This window comes from Sparassis crispa (assembly GCF_003851025.1).
Source record: "Sparassis crispa DNA, contig_000002F, whole genome shotgun sequence".
Taxonomy (NCBI): domain Eukaryota; kingdom Fungi; phylum Basidiomycota; class Agaricomycetes; order Polyporales; family Sparassidaceae; genus Sparassis; species Sparassis crispa.
Window position 1 is genome coordinate 669,306 of NW_020939749.1, and position 18,407 is coordinate 687,712.

At 52.9% G+C, this 18,407-nt stretch overlaps 6 protein-coding genes across 6 annotated transcripts; 3 read left to right on the forward strand and 3 right to left on the reverse strand.

Annotated features, from left to right (window-relative positions):
* Window positions 1-976: 976 nt before the first annotated feature.
* Window positions 977-1,900, reverse strand: SCP_0301900 (predicted protein; the record flags this gene model as incomplete). Its single annotated transcript, XM_027755587.1, has 4 exons — window positions 977-1,296; window positions 1,356-1,429; window positions 1,530-1,597; window positions 1,652-1,900. The coding sequence occupies 4 exons, from the start codon at window positions 1,898-1,900 to the stop codon at window positions 977-979; spliced, it is 711 nt and encodes a 236-aa protein (XP_027611388.1).
* Window positions 1,901-6,008: 4,108 nt separating this feature from the next.
* On the reverse strand, window positions 6,009-6,838 carry SCP_0301910 (glycolipid transfer protein; the record flags this gene model as incomplete). The annotated part of the gene is made up of 5 exons (XM_027755588.1): window positions 6,009-6,197; window positions 6,255-6,509; window positions 6,562-6,620; window positions 6,673-6,757; window positions 6,812-6,838. The coding sequence occupies 5 exons, from the start codon at window positions 6,836-6,838 to the stop codon at window positions 6,009-6,011; spliced, it is 615 nt and encodes a 204-aa protein (XP_027611389.1).
* A 199-nt stretch (window positions 6,839-7,037) lies between these two features.
* Window positions 7,038-7,770, forward strand: SCP_0301920 (Free methionine-R-sulfoxide reductase; the record flags this gene model as incomplete). The annotated part of the gene is made up of 3 exons (XM_027755589.1): window positions 7,038-7,145; window positions 7,199-7,295; window positions 7,361-7,770. 3 exons carry the CDS (start codon window positions 7,038-7,040, stop codon window positions 7,768-7,770), a joined length of 615 nt encoding a protein of 204 aa, XP_027611390.1.
* A 156-nt stretch (window positions 7,771-7,926) lies between these two features.
* SCP_0301930 (Cysteine--tRNA ligase) lies at window positions 7,927-10,924 on the reverse strand (the record flags this gene model as incomplete). Its single annotated transcript, XM_027755590.1, has 13 exons — window positions 7,927-8,279; window positions 8,347-8,518; window positions 8,588-8,846; window positions 8,905-9,011; window positions 9,074-9,202; window positions 9,260-9,367; window positions 9,414-9,643; window positions 9,695-9,995; window positions 10,043-10,168; window positions 10,223-10,492; window positions 10,544-10,640; window positions 10,692-10,780; window positions 10,835-10,924. The coding sequence occupies 13 exons, from the start codon at window positions 10,922-10,924 to the stop codon at window positions 7,927-7,929; spliced, it is 2,331 nt and encodes a 776-aa protein (XP_027611391.1).
* Window positions 10,925-13,857: 2,933 nt separating this feature from the next.
* SCP_0301940 (hypothetical protein) lies at window positions 13,858-15,144 on the forward strand (the record flags this gene model as incomplete). The annotated part of the gene is made up of 6 exons (XM_027755591.1): window positions 13,858-13,871; window positions 13,930-14,218; window positions 14,281-14,337; window positions 14,393-14,457; window positions 14,555-14,631; window positions 14,687-15,144. The coding sequence occupies 6 exons, from the start codon at window positions 13,858-13,860 to the stop codon at window positions 15,142-15,144; spliced, it is 960 nt and encodes a 319-aa protein (XP_027611392.1).
* Window positions 15,145-16,857: 1,713 nt separating this feature from the next.
* Window positions 16,858-17,455, forward strand: SCP_0301950 (hypothetical protein; the record flags this gene model as incomplete). Its single annotated transcript, XM_027755592.1, has 4 exons — window positions 16,858-16,934; window positions 17,004-17,169; window positions 17,221-17,351; window positions 17,410-17,455. The coding sequence occupies 4 exons, from the start codon at window positions 16,858-16,860 to the stop codon at window positions 17,453-17,455; spliced, it is 420 nt and encodes a 139-aa protein (XP_027611393.1).
* Window positions 17,456-18,407: the final 952 nt, after the last annotated feature.

Genomic DNA, 18,407 nt, shown 5'->3' on the forward strand with positions numbered 1-18,407 from the left:
TGCAGACTGTGTGCTGAGAGTTTTGCGCAGATGCAGACCTCTTGGCAGTGGTTGATACTCCTCCGAGCGACGCAGTGCTAAGTGCGATCGGATGGTCCGAAGAGATCTCCGTGAGTCGCTACTTTCCCTCCGCAGAAGCTGCCGACCACAACCGTGGTGTAAACATGCTGCATCGCGTATTACAAGCTGAACGCCAAAATGCAGCATCTCTGTGCCGGGAGACCCAGGTCGGAAATATCAGAAGGCTTGCAACTCTGTATCAGGTTTCTCTGTGTGGGTTGTTGGACAGCCTAAACAGACTAGTGGCAGGTACGTCTTTATCGCCGAATGCTAATTAATCTGGGATCTTGCGGCACACGCACGGGTGGATTCAGTGGGACCTCGAGCTCCGTTACGTTCTGGCGCACCATTGGTCAATGCTTAAGGTTTACGGGTGCTGATAGCAGTCACATGGACAAGACATGAATAATTTCTTTGCTAACATCATTGAACTCTCATTCCGTAATTATCTGATGGCGTATGGGGCACAGGTGGACTTGCTCTGCGGGAGAGCATGACGGAAGTGCGAAGATGCGCACCTCGGGCGACCGAAACTCACACCTGTTCTGTTCGATTTGTCAGTGATTGCTAAGGAGGTCTCATCCCCGTGTTGAACTTCTCATCCACGCTGACAACATGAATAGTTGACAACATCTACATACACAGCGACTTCTAGAGATTTATAAAGATCCACTGATCGCTCGCGATCATTATCGGGGTTTCTACTCTACGCCGCGGACTCTAGCCGCGCCTGGCATGAGCGGAAGTAAACCGGGGCTCGTTAAATACAATACAGTCAGCGGCACTAATACAAATTCGACGGCGGCCAAGGGTATCATGTACCTATGATTCTCACTATCGGAGCACGACAACTGTCACGGTATGTTTAGATAAGTCACGCACCTCAGCTTCCGCTTCGAACAGCCGCACTCACCTTTCACAATGCAGCGGACCGGAAGGACCTCAGCACCTCGTCATCAATAGGGTCTCGAGCTCTTGGTGGGACCATCTGGAGATACTCGAGAGGTGCAAGTCGCAGATGGTTGTTCCGATACACGGGACTGTGAGGGTCGGAAGACGAACTGGACGAGGAGGGGTCTACCCGGGTGTTGCGCTGCTGCTGCTGGGCCCTCGCGGCTCGACGACTTCCGCTCCTTGCACAGACGTAGCGGCCTTCCGGGACCTGAATGTCTTTGAGGTCCGGGATCTGATCGACTGTTCGGAGCTGAGAGATAGTACTCTCGGAGTAGTAGGCATCTGGTATCACCGATCAGATTAGAAACTGCAAACTGTGATGGTAAAGACTAGGCACTCACTGATATGCCATTTGCGCATTTTGCGAGGGCTGTCGACGTAAACAGAATACGTCTGCCTGACAAGCGTCGAATTTCTGCGTAGCGTGAGTATTCGGTGAGCATCTTGAAGCACGAAATGGCAAGCGCACGTCCTAATGCGACAGGCAAGGTGCTCAAAAAAGAATCGAAACTTACCCTATCAAATCCGTGTGAAACATCGACGATCTGCTCGTGTTCGTCTTTTCGAAATATATTAAAAAATCCTACCGAAGAGAGATGTCAGATAGCGGGAATGAATGTCATAGAGCAAAACTTGCATCCTGGGCCCGGGATGGTCCCCAGCTGCGACCCTCCGTGAAGCGTTGGATCTCTTGTCCAGTTGCTTCTAGTGGAGAGCTACTGCGTTGCTCCCACACGTACACGCAGCCCGACCTAAGAGCCATGCGTTCGTCTTCGTCCAGCCGGCGAGTGACCATAGGCCGCAAACCGAGCGCGACAGCGTGGAGTACGACCTCCGCATCCCTGACGTTGCGAATGTAAATCCCGGTGGCAGTAGGACACTGCATGTGGATGGCAGAGGACAGGGAAAGTTGTAGGGCAGAGAAGCGGAGAGGTATCCTTTTTGTATGTGCAGTCCCCAGGCGACACCTGCTATGGCTTCAAGCCTAACAGCGTTCGGAATGACACATTTTGATGATTAGGTTCACGGAGAACACGATGGCTAAACCATCGAAAGAATGCGCGCGACGTCAGAACGAATTAGAGCTGTACGGTTGAAGGTCGCATGCTAGTTAACCTGCACCCGTCGCTTACTCGGCAACATCTAAGCTCAATCTCCACCCCGAAAATGCACCCGCTCGTGGCGCCCCGCATTGTCTGGGCAGCGCGATAACAGTGCGATAATCAGGCAGGAAAGGTACTCACAAAGGCACACCCTTCGCCTCCCGACTATGTCAGAAGACCATCCAGAAAACACCACAAAGGCAACATCTACACGAGCTGCAGGATCATCCCGCGGAGCAGCTTCTTGATGCCGTGGCCAATCCTTTCGTAAGAGCCAACGTGGAAGTCTTCGCCTGCCGTGAGTCTCGACTTCGCCCTTGCAGCTCTGAGGGACCGACATGTGCTCTTGGGGTGGTGGAAGAGGTGGGTACATTCTTAGACTGTCGGCGTAGGTAAATCGATCTTAGCGGTCTTTGTCGCCGAGAAATTGAGTCAGTCTAACGGTTTCTGTCCCAAACTAGATCGCGCACTGGCCCGAGATGCTGGCCAGGAGTCCTCCAAAATACCGTACTAATCACCACTCTCGCTACCTTGTCCGCTTCGCAATATTCTCAGACCCGCGTCATTAACCTCGAACTTCTCCCAGCTTCCTTCGTATTCCATTCAGGTTCACCTCCCGCGAAGGTTGTCTGATGCGTGTGAGTAGTTCAACGTCAACAATGTAACCATTCGTGGCCGTACGCAGGTGCTATCTGTCTGTGAACGGTTAGTCGGTCATAAGTACCTACTCCGTGAGGATATTGGTGACCAGACGAGATGAAGAAGAGGTCAGCTGAACCTTCCTTCATTTGTTCTGGGCTGATCCCACTTCGATCCCACCTCGCATCACCATTATTAGGCGCCGCTTCCCAAGTGCCACTGTCAAGGGAAATCATTCAAGCTCCGCGCGTCTCCTATATCTCAGTTTTCCTACAGAGATGCGACGAGCCTTCATACTGAGGCGTATTTAGGTGTTTATTTCTCTGATCCTACTCTGGTTCCACGTAATCAGTGTAACATATCGTCCGTTGTTTTCTCAAGTCGTGTCAGTATGCATCAATAAGTGGTATTGACCCGTATTCTCGTGTTCCGCTGATCACTTCTGTTTTTTTCACCCGATCGTCATTCATGTACTGATCTCTTGCGAACAGTTGAATTGTGAATTAGAGCTCCGGCTGGATTTGGGCCGTCTTCCCATAGAGCAGACTGTAATCGGTGCGGGAGTAGCATAACAAATCCCGACCAACCTCCACATAAGCATCATGCGCTCGAATACCGACGCTCCCTTTTGCCGCGGGCCATGGCCCGTTAATGTCGTCCACAAAACAAGAGCTGTCACATCATTGGGCAGCTCGGTCGATTCTTCTAGACCATCAGCAACTGATTTTCCCTTCCTTGTGGTTCGCTGTGAACGCTGCTACTCCCCATCTCATACGCGGTCTAGGCTTCTCTGGCCTTGCGCCTCCTCGACTTCCATGACAAAATACGGTCTTGTCCCTCCGGGAATTTGGGTACACATGACCATCATCGTTCTCGTAAGTTTTACTTATTCCATCTCGCAGTTTGGCGACCTTCCTAACGCACTTCCGCTCGAAATCTGCCCACGCGATATCAAGAATACGTGGTGCGTGTGGGGCTGAACCCAAGGTCGAGGCCTCACGAACGTCCTCCAGCGCTTCAGGGCGAGACAACGGGCTTATCCATTGGCTCTTTGTGCGTAAGTCTCGACCTCCCGTCAATGTCGGCTCTTTAGCGTCTCATGGTGTAACCCTGTGTCCCGCAGACGCAGTTGCTAGCAGAGTCTTAGGCTCAACATAACCCCCAAGGTCTCAATCTCGAACCTCATTGAAATATTGTTTATGTCAAACCTTAGTGAGCAGAGAAGTTGCGCTTCTACGATTGGTGCTTCGGTCTGGCTTTTTTTCTTTATGTTCAGGCTACCAATCACAAGTCATCAACGCTGAGCGGGTCACACTGGTCTACCGATGGCGGCCGTCGGGTCTCGATGGTGGCTCCAGACAATTGTGATACGCGCAACGCTCTCGAGCAATCGCCATTGCGTGAAAGTGCGAAAATATGGGCGCTGCACGCGTCCTCCTTGATGCCGTGGTGCATGTCCGTGCCCGTGGTGTAGGCTTCGCGCTTGTACTGCAGCGTTGATCAGCTGCGCAGCCGGCTTTATGGTCATCGTCTGGCCAATATTGACCACTTATTATTACGGCGCTCACGGACAAGCAACGTTTGTTTCCAGTATCATACCGATCGAAGAATTTTCCAAGACCATTCTACCCGTACTCGGGTTTGCGATCTCTTGTAGATCTCGTCTTGGCCCCGCGTCTCCCACCGCACAATTCAAATCTCATGTGCAACACATTGCAAGCTCATGTGAAGCATGATATGTTCACGTCCCGTCCGAGTGGGTCCGCCTCCGGCCCTTGTATCGCCGCCAGGTATCGGAGGCCGGTCCTGCTGTCATTTAGGCTTTGCCACCATGTCTGTGGTTTCCGTACGGCATCCAGTTTTTATTGTACTATCTGATGCTCCTTCCCGTCAGATAAGTCACGATACTGAAGCGACTCTTACGCCTCGTGTGTCTCCACCAAGAAGCTTGACAACGTGCCCTACTATCACCTTACCGTGGAACGCATCTCAGTGGAATGGTCTATGAAGAAACTGGCAAGCCACTTGTTCAAAGCGTCTTCTTCGCCTGTTAATTGGTCCTGGATGTCGGACACGGGAACACAGCGAATTTGAATGTTATTCAATTGATTTTGAGGGTATGCGATCCGCAAGTAGCCAGGCGCTCTCGCTCCTACCGGCCCACGGTGTCATTCTCGTCGTGGATTTCGGTCTCTGCATTCCTGACACCTGGACCACCACCACTCCGTGTGGTAGAGCGAAGATGCCACTCGTGCGTGTCCGTGGTCGATACGGAGCTAACCGCGGACAGGGACAGATCCACTCGTGTTGGTGCGCTGTTATAACGAGTCTGAATCTCATCATTCTCCCACCGATTTGATTCCTGTGTGCGAAGCCTCCAGTGCGAATGCCGGCAGGGTCATAGTCCTCCCGTTCCCGCCGTCGATAACACGCTGCACAACACGATATCAGCAGCCTCCTTGTAGGAGTCCCGACGGTGCACCAGCCTCGCGTTCCTGGAGTGGAGCGGCCAATCTGAACGAATGCGTTCAGAAGCATATCTACTAATTACGAATACCGCAGCGGGTATCGGTTTTTTCTGTCCGACGACGCTCGTCCAATTCAGTTATATCCCCTGCATGGTGGACACCCGAGGCGTTGGCGCTTCGCCGTTGTCCAGTCTGACAGCTTTCGGAGTAGGCATTAGACTCTAAACTCATCACTGGTCCGCCGAGATGTCTTCCGACGCTTCTATCAGTCTTCGACCTCAATAACATAATACCGTTGTCATTAATACTACATATTCTTGCCTGACTTGCGGTGCACAGCACCCTGGAGGTTTCGATCCGCTCCGCGTTACACATCTGCAGTCTCACCGGCGAATTTGTAGGGACGCGTGGCAGGCTCAGAATGGTTTAGTGCGATTGTAGCTTTGTAGCTTGGCAGTAACAGATTCAAACTTGTACAAACGATGGGACCCACAAACAAAGGTTGACAGAGCATGGAATACCTTACCATGCCTGCAACGCCTTGCAGACGGACCGTAAGTCGCCTGTGCGAGCGTGGCAGACACGACAGAAGCTAGTACTAATGCGGCAGTCAATGAGGTTGTCTGCGGGCCATCTTGGACATTAACTATTGTGGGTTCAAGGGACACGCGTCTTGCAGACCGGTCCCGAGGACAGGCTTGGACGGCTTAGTATTACATGCAATTGACCGCCACGAGAAATTTACGCACTAGGCTTGCACTAGGCTGCAGATCGACGACTAGCCTCAGAAACCCTTGTTGTGTCCACCCTGTTCATAGAACGTCTCCATCCTCGTCACAATCGCGGCCAGCGCAGTGAGCCAGCTGTTAAGCTCTTCGTTCAGCTTATCGGCAGTGACTGAAGGACCACCTGCGGGATCCGATGCGAGCTTGGCGTAGAAGTCAGCGCGGTAAGGGCACGCTTTCATCGCAACCTTTCAAGCCGGGAGTATGAGCGCCAGTCACCCAAGCATTCTCAATAAAAAGCATACTGAAAATATCCCTTTCACGACAAAGTTGTGGAACTGCTTGAGCGTCTGCTCGTAAGACTTGCTGAACGCGGCAGCCAGCTCTTCTGTCTGGTTTGCTTGAGTTGCCTGCAGGGCCTTGCAAGTGAACGCGAGCCCGCGAAGCAACCACATCAGGCCCTCCGTTGCCGTGCGCTTCTTCTCGCCCTTCTCGTTGATCACGAGCAGCTCGAGGGTGGACGACTGTGTCGGAGTAGCCTCATACCGAACGCGAACTTTCTAGAAAGTATGCTTTTCAGTTTGAACCGCGACGTATTTTTGTCAGACTGACCGCAATGTTGCCTCTCAGGTCCGCCTGTACTACCGTGAATGCGGCAGATCCGAGTATATCTGTTCACCGCTCACACGCTCGCACGATAAATTCGTTTGAAGTATGACGCACCGAACAAGCCTACTACTCCCTCAGCTGCCTCAAGGAATGCGACGGTGTCGACGCCAGCGTCGGTCACAGGCACATCCACGAACGACTGTGCAACTAATCAATCCATACATCTCCCCAAGCCGTCTGCTATTAAACCAACCTTTACAGACTCGAGATAGGGTGCCATTTTAAAGGTCGTAAAGTGAAAATTTGTTGACGGGAGATAACAAGACAGACACAGAGAGGGGCACAGCCTGTTCGCTGGCTGATTCTGATGATCGTGCTGGCGGAGGCGCACAGCCAGACGTTATCTAATCTCTTGCCAGTTGCTCCCGCTGATCAGCATCACCTACGGGCCGCGTCGCGGCGATCAGCGCAACTTGAAGATGCCTCACGCCGACTCTGCCTTCGTACCCTCGGGGATCAACAAATCAGAATTTTGGGAACATGTTCATGGTCAGCTAGCCGCCCTACTAGAAGGACAGCGCAATTGGGTACGATGCTCTCAGTCATCAAAGTGAGAACAAGCGTCTGACCCGAAAATCAGGTCACAAATCTTGCCAATGCGTCTTCCTTGATCTACAGTTCACTTTTGTCCTTTCATCCTCACTTTGGAGATGAGAACAGAGCGGTCAATTGGTGTGGTAAGTCTTACATCCATCCGCATCCACTCCCATGTGGCAGGACTGATGGCGATGCGATTATACAGGCTTCTACATCGATTCCTCGTTATTTCCCTCACCTCGAATTTCACAAGTAAACACTGAATTAGACGAGACCATCCGTACCGGCCAGCTTTTGCTCGGCCCGTTCTGCGGAAAGCCTGCCTGCCAACTGATCAACGTCGCTGAGGGTAAGGCGCGAGGGGTCTGCGCCGATGCTTATCTCCAGCGAAGAACTTTGCTGGTGCCTGATGTGGATAACTATCCCGGTCATATCGCCTGCGACGGAGACACGAGGAGCGAGATCGTATGCCCTCTGATTCTCAGAAATCGTGGTGAAGAGACCCCACTTGGAGTGCTCGATTTGGACTGTCTTGCTTTGGGTGGATTTAACGAGGAGGACCGTGTAGGTTTGCAGAGCATCGCTGATCTGGTTGTACGGGCGTGCGATTGGTGATGAGACGGCCACGTAAACTGTAGAAGCCGTAAAGAACATAGTCTCACAAAAACGCGAATGAGCAGATGCCCACGAACATATTCTTGATCGCCGAACAAGCTCGGGCGAAAGTCACCGGCACAAAACCACCGCCTGCAACAATGCAATACTCGCATTTCACTGTGGCTTAGACTTCTGCCACTCGAGGAACTCTTCGTGCAGTGTTTTCTGCAGCGCCCACTCTTTCTGAACCTTCTTCCCTTGGTTCTTACTCAACTCCTTGCCCTTTCCGTCAGTCAGCGGACGGCCGGCCTCATCCCAACTCCCGTAGCTGCCCTCAGGCACGTTTGGAGATTTGAACATAAGTTCCGGAGGCACACGACCTCTCTCAAACTTCTGCAGTCGCTTCTGTCGCTCGGCTTCCACTGCCGCGGCCTTCTTCGCCGCCTTCGCCTCGGCCTGGACTCGTTTCTCGTCGCGGGCCTTCATCAGGTCTTCAGGGGAAACCAACTTAACCAACGCCTTGCCATCTAAGCACGAGGTAAGTGAGCACATAACATAGCATTGAGCCAGAGCGTGTGCATGGAGACTGCATACCTTCCTGATCATCCAATGCAACGCCCAAGGGTACGAGATCGACGTCTCGGAGTTTGTCAGAGAGCGCCAGGATGTCCTGGAGGGCCTCGTCGCCCTTCGCAATCGCGAGCTTTCGCACACCATCCCGGAAGGACGAGAGCGTCCGCAGATAAGGCATAAGAATTTCCTCGCGCTATGGGCGTTCCGTCAGTCGAGACAGTTCGAAGACAACAGCCTGCGGCCGCTGTTGGCAAATACGCACGTTCACGATTACTTCCACCCCCTCACGCTCCTGGCCCCAACCGATCTCGAAGGGCTTGCCCTCGCCCAGCCCAAACATGCGTAGCATCTGACCCACCCAACGCGCGATCCGCTCCACAACGCTTACGTCGAGATTCGTGCCGCGCGAGTTGATGTACACGTTGGTGCGCGAGACCAGGTCGCGAAGGACGTTCAGCGCCTCTGAGGTGTTAAATGAGTCGCATAACGCTTCCCGGAACGCCCTCTGGCTGTGATGGAAACTGGTACATGAAATGTTATGCATACATACAGCAGTCGGTCAAATTCAGGACAACTTACGCGTTGGTTGTCTCACGTTCCGCTTGCTGGTACTGATTCTTTCCATCTAGATGCGGGCCGTCCACCTGAGCCCGGCTTATGCGAGCTCTGACCGTCGTGAAGAAGTTCTACGGACGGTAAACGCGGTCAACTCTATCACAAAATGGAAGGGAGGAAGCATTCTATTCACGTTCAGGGTCGACTCCAAATTTCGCACTTCACCGGTCATGAGTGACTCCGAGAAGTCGACCTTCGCATTCCAAGTTTGTGTCAGGAAGGCCAGGCGGAGTTGTCGCGCTGTATATTTTTGGAGAATCTCCTGTAGGCAATAAACGTAAATCAAGACTAGGCATATATCACGATGGAGGATCTTTACGTCTATGGTGATGAAATTCTTCAAAGACTTGCTCATCTTGAGCCCCTCGATGTGTAAATGCCCAGTATGTAGGAAATAGTTTACCCATGCCCCGCATTCGTGGTAGGCCTGGAATATGGTCAACACCGGGCGTGCAGACGTAATTGCCTCTTACTTCTGACTGTGCCATCTCATTGTCATGGTGCGGGAATGCAAGGTCAACACCCCCGGAGTGGATGTCCATATTGTCACCGAACACCGCAGAGGCCATCACAGAGCACTCAATATGCCACCCGGGACGGCCATCGCCCCATGGGGACGGCCACGAAGGCTCACCGGGCTTCGACGCCTTCCACAGCGCGAAGTCGGCCCCCGAGCGGCGCCCCGTTGCTACGGACAGTGCGCCTAGCAACACGCATCAGTCAGTCCAGACAGCATCTACTATCTGTAGCCCACCTTCGCCCTCTTCTAGCAGCTCCTTATTGCCCTTGCTCCATGGTTCTAGTTTGGCATAGTGGTGATTATCTGCCTTGTCGAACGCGCGCGTGTCGAAGTACACGCTGCCGTCGACTACGTAGCCGTACCCGTTCTGGACGATCCCTGCAACAAATGACACGATCTCGGGAACGTACTCAGTCACGCGTGTGAGCGTGTCTGGATCACGCACGCGTAGGCGGCGCATGTCCTCGAAGAACTTGCCTTCCCAGTAAGAGGAGAGGGACCGAAATATTGAATGGTCTGTTATGGAGCTTCCGTACTGCGCGAAGTGAGCATGGATGAAGAAGACAGCTTTCGAATCAATACCTGTTTGTCTAATGATATTGCTAGGATATCCCTAGATTCATCTATGAGTGTATGAGCGACGTCCTGCCCGGTAGCACCGGACTTGAGGGATTCTTCCGCTGCTAAAAGCGCAGAATATGCACGATTCTAGGACGATCAGCACATAAGCATTTTGCGAACATGGGTGATCGAAGAACGCACCGCGGCAAAGAAGTGCATTTCGAACTTCTCATCCCGTTTCAGGCCGTCTTGCCGCCACGTCTTGTTGTTGAATTGCTCTACAATTTGCGGCCATGTTTCTCTCTCTTTCCCTTTACTCGGACGTTCCGCTTCTGATATCCCTTTACCGACCTTCGAGTCTAGGTACGCGGCCCAAGCTTCTTGTACTTGGTCTATTAGAGTCGGAGACAGAGCTGTGGTCTCCGCGCGAAATACGTTCACCAAATGTGTTTGCCGTGCACGTAGGATAATCTATAGGCAGTCAGCGCGCCCCTCCACAGCAGCTACACGCATTACACGCACTTTGTCATCGATGTCTGTAATGTTCATAACAAAGTGAACGTCGTATCCGAAGTAATCCGTCATGATCCGCCTGAGGATGTCCTGCGTGACGTAGTTCCTGACCACTGTCTCCTCAACACTCTCATACAGAGTTGAACACAATGCTCACCTAGCATGGCCCATATGCGATGCATCGTAAACGGTAGGACCGCAATTGTACCACTTTACATGCCGCCCCTCAGAGGGCACGAACTCAGTCTGCGCCACACATATCAGCTCAAGCACGGACGACGAGTATCAATCAATACCGACTTTCGTCCGTGTCAGCGAATTGTACACCTTCAGTACAGGCTCCTCCGTCTTCGGGGTCGGTGGAGACCATGGTGGTTGCCGAGCAGACATGAATTTGCGAGTTTGGACGCGTTTGAACGGAAGAAAAGGGTGTTTGGTACGAGTGGACGAGCGTAAGGGGTGATATAGCAAGAGTGAGATGCTGTACAGCATTCACTCCGTCAGATGGAGGTCAGACGCTGTCGATGACTCGCGCGAGAGCGCCAGTGCACGTAGTGCACGGAGATTTAGCCGAAAAATGTCTTCGGCCAAATCTGTGAAGAGCCAGAACTCGACAGTCGCAGATCACGATCGACCAATTCCAAACAGGATCTCCCCCAAGATTAGTTTTGTTGAAATCTCAACTTGCAGTTTGACAACATATTCACCCGCGAACTCCGTTGGGAGTTCTGGACATTCCAGGTGTAATTAGCAGGAAATCGGTACCGTATTTATTACTCAGTGAAACAACATTTACACCTCTATAAACACAAGCTGAGAATTACACATAATTTACCAAAGTCCGTGAACCAGCCTGGGAGTGTGTTAGATCGTGTCTGAGGATTGTTCTGAGTCAGACAAAGGGCCGGCTTCCCCTCGTCCTTGTGAGGTTCCGCGAAGTGTTTAGTGCCCTGTCAACATTATGCAATGTGCTGTAACCCGAGCTCTTGGCGAGGCATTGGCAATGACAGAAGACATGATGGTAGTCGTAATAATACCGATCAGTAGACGATTAGAACTTGGATGGTGTGAACATGGTCAAAGTAAGCTGCGCAAAATGATGCAGAAATCATTCTCACCTTCACAACTGTCTTGCTGCTGCTACTGGCATCGTTAGCTGCTGCTGGGCAGGGACTACATTTGCAGGGGCAGTCATATAATAATGAAAATTCTGTTCTCTGCAATGCCATCAACCGCAAACCTGTCACCCAACAGCAAATAGATTTGGGGCTGAACGTGCTGAACATGAGAGAAGTCGGGCGCTTCCACGAGCGCTCTCCCAGAATGTAAAGAAGAAGAGAGTACGAACATGAACAATTTTACCAACCTTAAAGAAGGCGCCAAAACCGGGGGTGGTGCCTATGCCTTCTGGGGCCGGCGTGGAACAAGAGTGTCGCAAGGAGCTTCACGGACGGATTGTTTGAGGAGTTTGCGGAAAATGTTGTCTTTAATAAGCTGTACACCGACAGTCTCCGAGGAGCTGTTCCTTAGACGACAGCTTATTAGGCCCTAGATCAATACGACCAACATTGGTACTTGAATTGAGGTAGGCATAATCTTGTGGGGAGCTCTTTCTGTAGACTAACAAATTTCGGAGTTTGAGGTGTGGACACACTGAATTTATGACATTGGACGTACGAAACGACTGGCTCTATATGTCCACCGTACCAATGAGCGCTTCTCCCGTGGAGATTGGCCCTAAAATTTGTGGAGTCATGTTGATACCGCTGACCATTGTGAACACCTCCCGCAAACTGAGGGCCGTACGTTGAATGTTGCCAAGTCACCGCTGTCAATCTGTCCGTAGTTCGACTCGGAAATGTCGCCTGACAGCCACAGGTCGAAACTGCATCAAACACCGCATCAGTATGTTCCTTCGAAGTAAGCACCTGGTTGTGTCCAATATCACTACGAAGTCTCATTGGCATTGATAAATATAACCTGGCAAATAGGATTGGCGATACCATGCTCAGAAGCTGTAGCCTACGCGGATAAAACAGAGAATACTGTACACGCTGCAGCGGAAAATATGGAGAGGGTGAGTATCTGACCGTAATCGCGGCAGGGCGAAGATGTTCTGATTGCATACGCACTTTCTCGTAGATGGCCCAACCCAATATTGCCAGAAGTCTGTCTACATAGAACTAGAGTTGTGCAAAGTGGTTATCGGTACGCTAGGTCGGTATGGCCCGGGTGGCTGAGTCGGAGACGAAACTGGCAATGGCATGCCCCATATGGAAGTCTGTGCTGCAATTGGCGCTGATCTGGCAAACTCTTCCTCTATAGGCTTGCACATAGCCCCATGCAAGTAATAACTCATTCGCCGATCAACAGCCCACAATTTTTCCTACGCAAGTGTTCTCCGTGAGACAACAATCATGTGTGTTTCGTATGTATCCTGACATTTTTTTTCAAGGAGAACAACTACCCCGATTGTCATAGAGTAGGTGAATAACGACGTCCTGCTTTATAACTTACTGATTGATAATTATTCCTTACCTCCTGCTGAAGCCCATACCCCAAAACGTAGTGCACCAGCTCACTGTTCGGGCATGTCGTGTTGCTCACGAGACGTCGTAGGTCAATCGATTGCGGCCACTGATCTTTCCACCCCTTCGCGATGAGTAATACAGTTAATACAGATTGCCTTCATCGTGTCCCTTCTTTGAGGGTTGTAACCAAATCACGACGTGAGTGGATCAAGAGTGGATTCCATGCTCGATGCAGGCGCCTGAATCTGCGATTCGAGGCATGATCAGACAACCCGCCGTCGAAGCTCGATCATGTGCGGTATGCAAGATCAAGCATCTATAAGCTGGGCTGAGATTTTCCGCCTCGTTCAAGGAACTCGTGGAGCACCTTACGGTTTCCCCGTAGCCAGGAAGTACCCTGCATCATCGACTAAACGTCAACAAGGTGGAGCTTCTTGCAATCTCGGCATCACCCAGCTTGTTCATCAATTGGCGTAACGGCTATTTCGTCGACACTCTCGTGCGGGGAAGGATCAATTGGATTATGGACTATCTTCGTGCTGACTGAGCTTCCTCGGGACACCCACCCTAAGGACAATTTGGAGCTGCAATGCCCAACGGTACTCACGAAAACTCCCTCGCGAGACCCTTACTCATTTCGTTTTTCAGATATCTGCATGCTCTTCCAGCTCTTTCTTCTAATCTCTCTTGACTCAGGGACATCGTACTTCTCTTCTTCCGCGTGGATTGCCGTCCCATGCCGCGGGTTTCGACGATGCACAGTTGCCGCTAGTCGGTCATAAGATTAGGGTCATGTTCCGGCTGCGGTAACGTTTTTCCCTTTGTGGTCAGTTTTGCAATATAACTAACTACTGTCAATGGTAGTCAGCATCGAGTTTCTGCGTCCGGCGTCTTCACAATCCGACTTTATAACCTTGACCGCCTCCATGTCAGCTCGTCAAATACTCCTCACCTTGCAGTCGCTATGCAGCAGCCTACTTGCAGCGGACTCCGCGTAGAGTCTCTTGCAGACTCCCATGTCATATTCCACGCTGTGATGCTAGGCATCCTTCCTATGGTCGTCCGGCGCCTAGATCCAGATGAGAGGCAGCTCATACACCCGGGTTGTGTCTTTGTATGGGAGGAACGTTGCCCGCTCGCTCAAGCTACCGGAGTGAGTGCATCACATGTTTATCTCGCAGTCCGATCCGACTCAAAACTCATACCGCTGATTAGACAGGTATGGAACGCTGGACCGACGGAAGACGCTGGGGGCCTTCTCGAGTTCGGGATGTGAGCTTATTCCAAATTTCCTACCGGATTAGGTGCCCTCTGATCCCGGCGACAGGAGTTTCTGCTCTATCAGGAAGTGCTTCCGGAGCTGGACGCCGATGAAGAAGTCTCGCACCGCCAGTACGTCCCGAATTTCCGTGGCCCGCAGCGGGTCGTGAGTGCCTATTTACTGAGCTGGACCCTGCATGGCCGCCCTACGATGACTTCGCTTCTGAAGGCTGCGAAATCGCCTAGTCAAGAAATCCTATTCCGTGCTTGTCGACCTGGAGAGGGGGCGTCGGAAGTGGCACCTCGGTCAGCCCCTCCTTTCGTCTATGTGATTGCACCTAAGGTGACGTCCGGACCGCAGTGGCGTATTACACACAAGATAGCCTCGAACGCCTGCACACCATCGCCGACATCCCGACGCTGGCCGCACTTCGTGGTTACGTCCCAGAAGGCAAATACATGACTGCGCGATCGTCGAAGGTGCGCACTCGCGCAGAGAAAGGAGGGGCTTCTCAGGTCGCCAATCAGGTGTCAGTATTCTCTGAACCACCCGGTCCTTATGAACCAGCACCCGGAGCCCCGCCTTCTCCTGATTCATACTCTGCAGCCTTCCCAGAGTCGAAGCCCTCTCCCACACCCACAGCACTCAGCACGTCGGTCCGTCTGCCCGACATTCATCAGGCGCAGTCGCCGGTACAGCGCCGCCGAAGCGCGTCGCAGGACCTCGCACCTCTGGTCTATCTAAAAACGCTGCCCTACATGCCACGCCATCCGATCGACGCCGTTGCCCTGCGATCGTTTGATCGTGCGATGTTCTGAGCGTGTCTCGTGGTCTGCTTTCAACGTGGTTGTATTCTTGTGCTGGCGCATGTATCTGGTTCCTGTCTCTGTGGACTGTTTGTATGTATTGAATGTGGGTTCCATGCTTTGCGCGATATGGCGTGTGGTTTGGGGCTCGACCGGACCTCCTTAACGTATCTGTATGCATGCCATTCCCTCCGCGCTCGTCCAATTGTCTTGGGCGCAGCCTCGGTCTAGACGGCTATACCATCCACGACCGTCGTCTCAGAATAACTTCCTTCCAATCGCCTCGCTCGCCGACCACTCTGGGTCGCTAGACCAAGGTTAGACAAGATTTTACGCACATGATAATTCGGAGTTCACTCGGATCTATTTGTCTGAATCGACGCTCGGTCCTCCTGCTTTACATAAGCTGGAAGCGATGTCTGCAGCGCGAATCACATTCGTACTTTAAGTGGACCCAAGCCGCGACAGGAATAGCCGCGGTACCTATAGCACTTTGTCGCCCGCGACCGGAATATCGTGAACTGCGAGAACTACGACGCTAAAAGCATAGTCTAAAATAAGCCAGCGGGCGCGCCGCTCGTCGCTGGCTACACGATTCGCTGGCCTGCATGCAATATGTGTAACAGCACGCGCGCTTCGCAGCGCTGGCAGCGTCGGCCAGTCTCGTCTGCCGACCTTCCAGGCTTCCCACTCCACGCTTCCTCTACGCATCGATCCCAGGAGGAAGCCAGGCGAGCGCACCACCCTGTCGAGGCGGCACCCGCGTGCGTTCCCATGTCTGACAGGCATCGTAGGCATCTGACTGGGGGAGCACCAGGCCACCAGTCCCCGTCCGCGTGACCGCGCACTCAGACTTGGCCCCCCGCCTGTGGGCCGCTGTGGACTTTTGGAGAATGGTGCGGGCTGGTCTGGACAGGACAACGAAGGTTCGGTACCGCCATGGTGACACAGGGTGGGTACACCACAGCTAGGCAGCTGCGTGCGCTGGCCCATTGATTGCTCGCTGACCAATCTCACCAATCGCGCGCGACGCTGTGCCGCCGGGCGTTCCACCGGTGGTGGATCAGGGATCTCATGTGAAGAAGCGACGCACCGCCAGGGCCTGGGCTGGACGTTGGACCCACAGCTAGAAACCACGTAGCGCTACATCTGGGTCTGGCTGTAAGTGAGGGTGACAGTTGGCACAGTCTTCTCGTGCCCGGTTGCCCTGGCAGCTATCCCTCCGAGCCCACCGGGGGCAAACTGTGCTTCGCAATTCACCGTAGACCGTGTGGCACCCCTGGTGGCCTTGTGGGCGATGGGGCTTCGAGCACGCGAACTCCGCGGGCGGGCGGCCGCGCTCTCAAAAGCATACCTGGCGAAGGTAATTCAAGAGGGAGCGGTATGCGGGCACCCGCATGAGCGGGGGACGCACTTAGTATTGAATATCAATTCAGATGACCATGCTGCGCCATTCCAACGCGCATGTCAGCAGGACGGTGCGCAGATAACCATGTGAGCAAGCTGCTGCCTCGCGACGTGTATCTGGTGGCGCGAGGCAGGTTGACGTGTAGCAGAGAAGCGGACGAGAAGAGTGTATCGTCCGCGGTAAGCACTGGGCTTTAGCCTTGACATGCTTGGCGCTGCGGAGGCGTTTGTCAGACTCATCACAGCTTTAGTAGCATTACCTTTTAGAATATTCTAAAGCGGCACGCACCTGATGCGACTGGCGTTTCACAGTGCTTAATGCGTAATTCTATTGACAACCCCCCAAAGAGCGAGAAACCAGGGTTTCGCGAGAAAGCCCACTCACAAAACACCTTGTAGGTTTACCTGATGCGGCTGGCGTTTCACAGTGGTTAATGCGTAATTCTATTGACAACCCCCCAAAGAGCGAGAAACCAGGGTTTCACGAGAAAGCCCACTCACAAACACTTTGTAGGTTTCTGCTCCTCCGGCCAGTGCGCCGGCGGGGTCAGCATCTCGCTGGCCACGGAGAGCGAAGAGGAGGAGTATTGCTGTCGCCATGCCACGTCGCTGTCTGCGGGTGACTTGCAGGTACGGCAGCACCTGCCAACATATCCTCGAAGCTCACACCGGGGTGACAAGATGACGACCTCCGATTTCTGCGTCTTCATCGCGTATGAACGGCCCACTGTGCGCAAAGCGTTGACCACGACTTTCCAGGGGTTTCTCACTTTTTGGAGGTGCCCCAATAGAATTGCCCGTGGTCAAGCCCCGTAAGTGAAAATTTCCTGCATGTCAAGATCGTCCAGGAACGAACTTACCATACGGCAGGGACCCTGGAATGGATCATACGGCAGAGGACGCAAAGTGGACGTGATGCTGGGAGAACCAGATGATCGGTGCTGGTTCAATATAATGCTAAAAATGGGCAAAGGGTCGGCGTCGGGAGGTGCCGAAGCGTTTGTATCAGGATGTGCGGGCCCCTCAGGACGACCCGGAAGCACATGTTGCGATTAATGCCGTTATGTACTGGGTTCGCTGCATCACGAGAGACAGTAGTAAGTAGTGTATGGGTATTATTGAGGCCTGAACAGCAACGGCTGCAGCCAGCGATACCCGAGAGCATTTGCGCCAATTCTCTTGGCGGAACGTGCGGCGTTTGGAGTGAGAATTTTGACAGCGACAATTGGGGTGGGAGGAACGACAACATCGGGTGGTGAAGCGAAGTGATAACACGTTTTCGAGTGAAGGGGGTCGCTTCGCAAGGGTGGAGCGTATAACGGTGAATTGGCGCGACTTGCACCGACGCGCCAAATATACCCGCTGGTCGGGCAAGTAGCCCGAAGCAGTAATTTCGGGGGTCCATGCTCGCGCGATGACCGCAAGACTGCGAGTACTTATGGGGAGCTCGAGCAATGACGCCATGCCGTGTAGCGGGCCTGACCAGGAGAAATGATGGGAGGAGGCCGAACACTCATTTTTTGGCTCAGTGAAGAAGGATGCACGGCTGCGAACGGTGATCCGCTGGGGGACGTTCCCGCGAATATGTCTAGAGCAGTGACATCTGACGAGGAAGAGTGGATCGTGTGGAATAAATAGATATTCCGGGCGAAGCGACGGGCGAGCGTCAAGGAGAGAGCAGGTGACGATTGGCATGAAGTGGCTGCAGGGCAGCGTGCGCCTGGGTGGGCGGTGGTGGCGGGAGAGGGACGATCAAAGGGTGATAAAGTTTGGTGCAGACAGCCCGTTTTACAGGGTGTATTGAATTGAATGGCAGGCATCTCGATTAGATTTGGAAATGTATCCCGTCCCTCGGGCCTCCTCTTTCT